The sequence below is a fragment of the Helicoverpa zea genome, chromosome 9, assembly GCF_022581195.2.
Source record: "Helicoverpa zea isolate HzStark_Cry1AcR chromosome 9, ilHelZeax1.1, whole genome shotgun sequence".
In the NCBI taxonomy this organism is placed as follows: Eukaryota; Metazoa; Arthropoda; class Insecta; order Lepidoptera; family Noctuidae; genus Helicoverpa; species Helicoverpa zea.
The window spans coordinates 11,019,042-11,028,979 of record NC_061460.1 but is presented as its reverse complement, the minus strand read 5'-3'; the positions used below and the strand labels follow the sequence as shown (position 1 = coordinate 11,028,979).

The window sequence follows — 9,938 nt, the reverse complement described above, 5'->3', positions numbered from 1 at the left end:
TCGATTTTTCGTTTCTATTCGGATACAAGTCTTTTAGCTATTAGAAAAATAAAACCACAGTAAATGTTTTTTTATATTTTATTTTATTGCACGTAAAATTAAATATTAAGGCATTTCCACATCAAGCGAACACGCTTTGTTCAGAAATAAAATAAAATTAAACCTATATAATCATTCAACTCACAATTAAATTAACATTACTCTAAAGGCACATTTGATAAAATGTACAGCTAGAATAAAACACCGACTAGCTAGCTGCACCTTTTTAAGGCTTCTATTCTGTACACAAATAACCAACTGCAGGCACTTTTTGAGGAAACATTAAATACATATACCAATAGCAAGGCGTGCCAGAGACGCTGATATTCTTCCCATAGAACCATTTTCACCTCAAATTACAGTTACAGTGGTTGTTGTGTACAAGAATAATTTTATTCTTACAATATTTTTTCAATATGACTAGACAATTTTTCATACGCCATTTTGTTCCTATAAAGATGTATATTGGCCTTAACCTTCTTCATGAGAGTGCGCGGGTCTATGTCGCTGAGCTTGATCAGTGCCTCTGAAACAAGAACACAATTTTGAAAAAATACTCCTTTCATTTCTCCATCCTCACCCATCACACTGATTAGTACTAGCTTCCACCGGCGGTTTCACCCGCTACCCATAGGGACTGCCCTCGATGAAATGAGCTATCTAAAACTGGAAGACTTGAAATCGGTGCCGAAGAACTTACCAAGCATCTGTTTCCTAAAGGCCTCGTCAGCATCATCGAGGTGTATCAGCATGGCACTGTATAAAGCATCGATATGGGCCCCGTATAGCGTCGTATCGTAAGGGTCGGGACGGTAGCTGAAGAGCGTCACTAGAGTTTGTACGGCGTAGGAGCGGACCTTGTCGCTGCTGTCGTCTAGGCGTTTTAGTACCACTGGGGAAATATATACAGAGTTAGGAACAAGGAAATCGTAGTGACCCTACTACTGGTTGAGAAATCTGCTTTTCAAGGTCGTAATTTTCTAAGTCACGTCTTCGTGTGTCTTGGACATCAAAGACTGAGTAAAGGACTAAAAAAATAGGGGTCGTAGTAAAAGGTCATTAAATAATTTGATATGTAACTCAGATACATTAGAACCTTTGACCATATACATGTTTGAAAATAAAATATCAAAATAGTTGAAAGTCTGAAGCCTGACCAAAAATATAGAGCATCCAATGGGCGCTTTTCCACTCACCGACCGTGCCGGTGCCGGTGCCGGTGTCGGTGTCGGTGCCGGGGAAGCAAAAATGTACAGAAAAGTATGGCTCGTTTTTTCACTTGCCAGCGCCGGCACCGGTCCGGTGTTGGTTCCCGCCGGCGTCGGTGCCGTCGCCGGAGTAGCAAGCTTCCCACCCGGTCCCGGCCCGGCAAACTGCATGTGTATTGCGTATGAATTGTAACCGCGTGGGGTGGGTAGGAGGGCGCCTTTTTTTTTTTTTTTAACGACGTCAAAAATCATCAAATGACCGCTCCCGCTGTGGGTTAGCAGCGGTGAGAGAGTGTCAGACTCTTACTGACTAAAAACCGTCGTGTTCCGTCATAGGCCTTTTATGTACCAGGGCCGCGGTATCTCTTTCGAACAACCCGCAGCCCCGGCAGGCCCTGGCCCTGCTGGGCCCCGCTGGGGTTGCTGACATCTCTTTGAGGAGCGCGTGGAACAACGCGCGCCGTCGACTCGGGTCTGTCGTCTAAGCAGACAAAGGGACGATGAGCCACCCGAACTCACCGCCCACAGACCCACGCCTACGGTGGCCGGGAGTCATCTCGCGACACCCGGCGCCCATGGTGTCTACCTGGTCCAGCGCGGCGGCCGGGATGAGAGGTGCGAACTCTCTGGCGTTTCGCCTCCTCCTTCTCGAGCATGACCGCTTCGCAGAAGGAGGCGACGGCATCACATTCCCTCTCCCCGGCGCTCGTGCCGGTGCTCGGCCAAGCCGGTGCCGTGCCGGTGCCGGGCCGGTGAGTGGAAAAACGCCCAATAGGCCCAACTCAAAACACCATTTTTACTGTTGCAATAAAAATAAAATTATTACCAAAATACAGCTTATGCAGGGTCTCAGCAGTGAAACACCCCCGCTGGCCAGCTAACACAGCGAGACAGCACACAGCTCGCAATGTGTGCTGTCGCGTCAACGTCGAGTTGTCATCCGCTAGACCCACTAGAAGTGGTACCATTTGCTCCAAGAACGGTTCTAAAGAGTCTTTAGTTGGGAATAGATTTACCACCTGCGGAAATTAGAATAACTAATAGGATTTGGTTGGTTATATTAAACATTAGGTAGTAATGACTTTCCATATTGATTTGTAACTTAAAGGTTCTGAAGATAGGAAACATACATTACCTACATTTAACAATGTTTATGGAATGAGGGTGGCAGAATATTTAATACCTTTCTTTTTAAATAAAATTCCTGAAGAATTGCAAGTATTATATAGAACCGGTTCGAAAAGTTATAGGTACAAATGTAAGCGTTTCCTGACATAGCATTAATTAATTAACTACTAAGAACAATTATTATGTATGTTTAAAACCACTCGCCATAACGCAGATAAGCCCTGAGAGGTTTGCGTTGTGTGGCTATATTATTGTATGAAGAAATATGTACCTAAGTGTCTTAGAAATAAAGAAAAAAAAAGGAAGTTGAAATAGGTACCTCTTGGTACTGTTACGACGTTTCAGTAAGTGATGAAATAACATAGCCATCAAAATCTTTGTCTTCGACGTTTTTTGTAGTAGGTATATTTACCTTATCATCCTTATCGCCATCGCCACCCTTATCCGTGGTCAATATTTCTTCGTTATAAGGGTTTTCCTGCAGCGCCGAGCAGAGGCAAGCGACAGCCGCGGTACGTATGGCCTCCGCGGTACGGCCGGCACACCACACCAAATTCGGCATTATTACCTCTGCGTTAAGAATCAAAATACGTTGTACGCCGTTTTTGAGGATTTAGAACATTGAATCTGGTGTTAATTAGAAGCAAAGTGGGCAAAGTGAGCGACAAGGGGATTCCTTTTCAAAGAGAAAATACAGTAACAGAAGGTCAACAGCGGAACGGTTTTGTCCCTTTCTAATAATAAGTACTTCAAATGTGTCATTTAATAGCTTTTTACACCAGGTAATTAATAAATAAATATTAACACGGAATACAAACTAACTTGTTGTCGGGAAGGGGACCAATATAATCAAGGGCAAATCTCCTTTGACCTTGAAACCTGTAATCCTTATGACATCAAAGACTATACCTTCAATGACAATCTTGAGGAAAGCCTCCAACTTGTCAGTGTCACAGGTCCTGAAGTTGGTGTCTTTCTTCAGCAGCACGGTGGACAAACATGTGAAGATCTTGAGTTTCACCTCCGGGTCTACTTTGGGGGTCGCCAGGCATTCTTTTAGGAGAGGCGCGATCAGATGCAGTTGGCCTCCCATTGCAGATCCTGATAAATGGATGGATAATGGGAGATCGTCATAAAGGCAGTTTTTAGGACACATATTCAGATCCCAAATACTAGATACAATATTGTGCGGTAACGGTGTAAAGTGTTTACTTGAGGCCATGTTCACAGGCAACGTGAACGTTTGTTTTCTTACAACAACTGTTTACTATGAATTGCCTCGTTCTAGTTTCAAAGTAAATAGGTTTTTTTAAGAAAAACAGACGTTTATATTTGCAGTGAACATTTATCTGAATCACCCGCAATTTTTATGATAAGAATTTAAAATACCCATTGAACATAACCATTACATCATTCATACATCTGGAAATAATCTAGCTAGAAACCTCACCAAAATAAACTCCACCCTCAACAAGAATCACATTCGAAATTCAAAACAGCAAAAAGAAAAAATAACATCATCAAAGAGGTCATATTCTCACCAGTATGCAACATAGTGCACTCCAGTAGACACTTGTCCGGCGACAGTTGCGTCCAAGTTAGCGCGTCGCTGGTTATACCTCCCAGTACCTTACCGATGTGCTTCTCGTATAGACTGGTGAGGGTCTTGCCGCATTTCTCTGCGTAACGTAACTTGTCGAGGTTTGCTGGAAATTGAGGGTTTTGTTGACCACATTTTTGATCATTTTTAGTGGGTATAAAGTCTATATATCTTCATACTAACTTATATCACATTGTTTGGTATATACTTAAATTAGTGATAAGAAATAGCCTATAGCTGTCTCTAGATTATCAGACATCTTCATCGTCGTTTCTATAGACGTCCACAGCTGGCCAAAAGCCTCCTCCAAAATTCACCATCGCTCAGTCTTCAGCCACCCTCACTGCTTCTTGCTTACTCCCACAAATCTCCATTGCTGAACAGTAAAACTTTCATCCCCACTTGAACCCCCTCGAGTTTCAACTTCCCCAGTTTACTGAAAGTTTTTATCCTATCTGTCCGTCTGTTTTCAACTGCCCTATCTAGATAAGTAAATATTACTCACACAGGGCCATAAACTGTATCTTATTATCGAAGGGCATGGCGTACACAGAGAAGATGATAGTGAACAGGTCTTCTGAGACAGTAGCGCACGCCTCCCCGCACACATCCAGTAGGGCTTCGCATGTGTATAGCAGGTTCGTTTGGTATTTCGGCTGGAATTGTATTATTTTTGTTAAAAGTTAAAAAGTGAAGTTATTGGGAGAGTACACATTTTTATGGTGCTATATTGTCCTGAAGAATGAGTGTCTCCATTTTAAGGATTCTACATTTTGTCAGTCGGATTGCTCAAGCTTCCTGATTCTCTTTTTGCAATTAACTAAGTCGAACTCAAGGCCTCAGATTGAAGGAGTGACAAAATTCATCTAGCTGGGCTAACTGGGTCTAAATTTACGGTTGAATACAAAGTTAAAGTGGCACAAAAATTAGAGTATATTAGACCATGGTCTAATATACTTGCCTTCAAGGTATAAGGTATGAGGGGCCTGCCGTAAGGCGGGCAATCACCGGTGGGGGACTGGATGCCATAGATTCAGACCCCCTCCACTCAGGCGAGGTCGGAGTGCCGCTGGGTTTTTTTAGTGGGTACTCCTCTACCGATACGATACGGGAAGGGGATGCGTAATAGCATTTTTAGCCCAGCGACAAAAAAAAAAGTATGTTAGACCATGACAAGATAATTCCACCTACCTTCCTAGTCCTGCATCTATCAGGATCTGCAGCCTCCCTACACAACTCAACTAACACCTTCTCCTGGAGCAGTTCTGGGCGGGAACCTTTGATGATGTTGGCTATAACCAGCAGAGCCGCCCAGGAGTCTACCTCGGCTTCGAGCAGCGGCCACCAAGTGGTGGGCGTTATGAAGTAGCCGAATAACTCGGCTGCACGTTTTATCTGTTGCGATAAAGTTTCAAGAAGGACTTTATATGGTGGTGGGCTTTTAAAAAGGAGGGTAAACAAATGTGAAACAAAATATCGTGGCAATAAATACGATTTTAACTAGTCTGTCATCAAAAAAGTAATTGTAGATTATGTTGTCGGCGCTACAATATGATGCAATGAATAACATAAAGTATGATTTCTGAAACTTCTCTTCTTCAGCGGAATATATGATTGCAAACCAGAATATTTTATAGCAACTAAGAAAAAATATATACGATAATTTTTATCCGACTTTCCAAAAAGAAGGTTCTGAATTCGGATGGTTATTTTTTTCTTATCTCTTTTTTTCTCACCTCAAGTATAACCCTAGGATCTTCATCAGTAGCGCCTCGCAGCATAGCTCTCACAATAGCGTTAGCGTGCTGGGTCGAACCTTCTTCAGCACATAGAATCAGCCAGCATAGGAGTTGGGAGACGCGGAGTCGGGCATCAGCTTGCCAGCCGTCCATTTCTGAGGAGTTACCATGTTAGAAGATAATTCGTACATTGAGAGGTGATGAGGCTATCCATTGATCGTATAATGAGACCTGCGTACTTAGACGCCCTTTTCCTATGGTTTCGTAGCAGCGCCAAATATAAATTTCTTCAAATTCCGATTACAAATCACAAACAAAGCATTGCAGAAAAACTGTGATTAAAGTAATCATAATTTTTTTCAGAATGGAAAACAGAAGGTACATATAGGAAATGAAAATCGGCCAAAGAATGCTCTGGTTGTGATTGTTAGATACTTATCTCTCTAGTATCTTCTTAAGTCTCGATTCTCTTACCTTTCCCAATAGCTGGTACAATTTTGCCAATATTGCTTTGTACCAGCGACCTGCAGCCGAAGTTAGGTCTCTTAACATCAGGGTAATGGGTTGGGACATCTTTCAGGAAATCTGTCTTCTTCTTGAAGTCTTCCTCGTTTTCCTCCATGTACTGAATTCCTATATCGTTCCAAAGACTCGTGGCGGTGTTTCTTATGTCCTCCATTACGTCGCTTAGGCTGAAAAAAAAAAATAGTTTAAAAAAACTAAAAATCACGCTTTTTATAGAAAACCGAACTAAAAAATAGGAAAAAAATTTTAATGAATTTAAATTAAGAAAATAGTGTTAAAAATTTCAATGAATATAAATTAATAATAGTGTGAATACAAAAAAATATATAAAAAAAAAGCGTGGGGTGCATGGTGTCAATAGTTATAAATATTTTATTGACAGATATAAGTAGAGAGAGTGATTTTCATTTCGATAATACCTTAAAAAGCACCCCACGCTTTTTTTAAATATTTTTTTTTTGTATTCACACTATTATTAATTTATATTCATTGAAATTTTTAACACTATTTTCTTAATTTAAATTCATTAAAATTTATTTTCTATTTTTTAGTTCGGTTTTCTATAAAAAGCGTGTTTTTTAGTTTTTTTAAACTATTATTTATTTTCTACTTTTTAGTTTGTTTTAAAACTATTATTTGTTTTGTAGAATTAAAATTCTCTAAGGTATAAAATTTGTCAATATTAGAGAAAACAGCTAAAGATAATTATTGGAAATAAAAATTAACATCGAGTCCTGCCTTATCGACTGTAGAGAAAAAATATAGAAAATTTTAATTAATTTTGTTACCTTATCGACTATAGATAAAAATTATATAAATTAACAAAAATCATATTTTGCAAATTAAAAAGCCTAGAAGTCGGTGTCTAATGGATGTTACTAAGTTAATTTTGCCACCGACTTCTAGGCCGATGCACCTAAAATTAGTATTTTTTTGCTTTTTAGTGTTTTGGGAAGTCGGTTTAATTTTTTTGTAAAAAAGTTTTTTATTTAAAGCTTTTCAGTGATACGAATAGTTGTCATACAAGTGGGAAGTTCTCATCAATACAAAGAATATAAGTCCAAACGAGGTATTTTACATATTCAGTTGTCGAGTTCCCTCGACTTTCTCTGGTCTCCATCATCAGGTCAGCTCCCAACCTTCACTGTTGCATAGGTCTTGTCAATACAAATAATTTAAGCCCAAACACGAGGTAGTTTCCATATTCAGTTGTCGAGTTCCCTCGACTTTCTCTGGTCTCCATCATCAGGTCAGCTCCAAACCTTTACTGTTGCAAAGGTCTTGTCAATACAAATAATTTAAGCCCAAACACGAGGTAGTTTACATATTCAGTTGTCGAGTTCCCTCGACCCTCTCTGGTCTCCATCATCAGGTCAGCTCCAAATCTTCACAGTTGAATAGTGCTTTTAGGCGTACACCTGAGTGTCAAGTTTTTATCCTATGTATGCCTACAACTTTCGAAGGTTGCCCTCGATTTCTCAGGGTTTCCATCATCAGGTCCTGATTTGATGACTATGGGACCAACTGGCAGCTATTCCGAGTCGAACAAAAAAAGAATCACGTAAATCGGTCTATAAACCTCGGAGTAATCGATGTACATACATAGAAAAAAAACATACCGGCCGAATTGAGAACCTCCTCCTTTTTGGGAAGTCGGTTAAAAATGGAATAGTTTTATCAAATTAGTGTATTGTCATCGGTCCTCAATAAATCTACAAAGTTTGAACGAAATCTGGCCGTTTAAGGTCAAAATCGCGCCCAAAGAAGTCGGTTATATACAAACAAACCTACAAACATACAGGTGAAGCTAAAAGCGTGTAATGATTATAACGATAGTACCTACTGCTGGCGCAACGGTCGTCATGCTAAACTGAAGATGCTGGGGCCGATTGTCAGTATGGTCAAAATTTGTGTGGCGTGCATGTTTATATGCATACTCGCAAACAAATCACAAAAGCTTAAAAAACTTTATGTGCATTCTTGAAGGCTTTCTAGTTTTTTTTAGATTGAGTTTCTACAACATACCTATAACAAGCCGTAGGAATATAGATTTAATAGAATTTGTGGCTCCTAATAAGGGTTTTTTATCTTATTCTATTTCAATTTTAAAAAGATTCAACCAAATCTTAATCTTACCTCGTCAACAACAAAGGTATCATGCGATGCCAGAAGGAGTATCTATCTCTATAGCTGAGCATCCAGTTTCCCACTTCCAGGGTGACCTGCATTCTGACCAGATTGTTCTCATCAAACAGCTTCTCAGCCATGGGAGTGATGGACAGCTCGAAGCACTTTGCATCACCTGCTAGAACTACAGCCCCTGTAACACAGACGTCAAATGTTATGTTTACCTTAGTGGAGAAAATGTATTTCTCTCAGAAAATATATATGCTGAAATGAGTGGCAATGCGATGCTGAGATGTCCAGGTTAATTATGATGTAAATATGTTTTCTTGTCTACTATCTCTAGCATATAGTAACAATAGTAAGTTAAAAAAAATATTACCAATAGCTCTAATAGCAGCAACTCGAACTCTGAAGTGTTGATGCGCAAAATTAGACAGAATTGGCTTGACGTAACTTGAGGATTGGAAATGGAAGTCTCTTTGTAAGACCTTTGTCATCATAATGATGCATTCACATGCCTGAAGCTTCACTTTTGGAAACGGATCAGTCACTGTTTTGGTCAAAATGCTGGTAAAGTCATTAATAAAAGGACTCAGCAAGTAAGACACTTTATACTTGTCTAATATCTTATGCACCAGTTCAATGAGGACTAAGCGGATCTCTTCAGAGTCTTCTACGATCTCTGGGCAGCCTATACGACGGACAATCACTGGTAGAATGTACGTCAAGTAGTAGTCGTTCAGCGGTAACTTCTCGATGAAGTTCGATATTATCAAGGCTGAGGTTTCTCGACAGCCCTCTGAGGCGTCAGAGAAACTTTTCAAGACGTAAGCATATACTTCAGGGAATACCACAGTGAGGTCGCAGTCCTTGTTAGCAGGAGTTTCAAATATCTCTTCATTAATTTTAACCAGAGCCTGCTTTCGAGCCATTTTTGACTCACTCTGCAATGCAGTAATATAGACCTCCAAAGCAGCTCGTGGATTATCCATCAGGGAAGGTTTTATTTCACCCATTTTGTAGATATTTTAACTCGATGACCGCAAAATCAAAAATATCGACAAAACAAAAATGAAATATTGATAAACAAAAATTTGTTTCCATGACGACTACCAAGACGTTGACATGAAATTGACAATGTCATGATAAAGGTTAGATATAATTCAAAGACAATTATGAAGACGACCTAAATCAATATTCAAAATCGACTAAAATTGCTTGAATTCACCATCATCATCATCATCTCAGCCATAGCACGTCTACTGCTGAACATAGGCCTCCCTCTTGGATCTCCACAGATGGGTTGGATTATTTGATTGTAAAATATTGTTGTAACGTGGTGCGCGTGTTTCAAGCTAATGATAAGTTTATAAATATGATATGATATTTTATTTATGATTTTTTTTACTGAAGTTTCACCAATAAATTCCACAGTAGAAGGAAGTTAAAACCGTCTTAACTACGTTTTAATAAAACGTACCTTAAATGAAATAATTAAAGCTTGTTTATTTAGTCGATTTATATCTTGAAGTACATAGTCGACTATTCATAGATAAGAAATATTGGGTCCAT

At 39.6% G+C, this 9,938-nt stretch overlaps 1 protein-coding gene across 1 annotated transcript; it reads right to left on the bottom strand.

The window, feature by feature from the left end:
- Nucleotides 1-64: 64 nt before the first annotated feature.
- Nucleotides 65-9,466, bottom strand: LOC124633449 (dynein axonemal assembly factor 5). Its single transcript, XM_047168676.1, has 12 exons — nucleotides 8,746-9,466; nucleotides 8,376-8,559; nucleotides 6,189-6,406; nucleotides 5,712-5,869; nucleotides 5,167-5,370; nucleotides 4,481-4,631; nucleotides 3,917-4,081; nucleotides 3,285-3,476; nucleotides 2,788-2,945; nucleotides 2,074-2,266; nucleotides 740-931; nucleotides 65-565 (listed from the first exon to the last, which is right to left on the bottom strand). The coding sequence occupies exons 1-12, from the start codon at nucleotides 9,380-9,382 to the stop codon at nucleotides 438-440; spliced, it is 2,580 nt and encodes an 859-aa protein (XP_047024632.1). The 5' UTR covers nucleotides 9,383-9,466; the 3' UTR covers nucleotides 65-437.
- Nucleotides 9,467-9,938: the final 472 nt, after the last annotated feature.

Bases quoted from the DNA above. Each gene is read 5' to 3' on its own strand.
- LOC124633449 (XM_047168676.1), bottom strand. From the start codon at position 9,382: ATGGGTGAAATAAAACCTTCCCTGATGGATAATCCACGAGCTGCTTTG. The intron at 8,560-8,745 runs GTAATATTTTTT...TCTGTGTTACAG, and splicing joins TGCTGCTATTAGAGCTATTG to GGGCTGTAGTTCTAGCAGGT. The intron at 6,407-8,375 runs GTAAGATTAAGA...TTTTTTTTTCAG, and splicing joins ATACCTTTGTTGTTGACGAG to CCTAAGCGACGTAATGGAGG.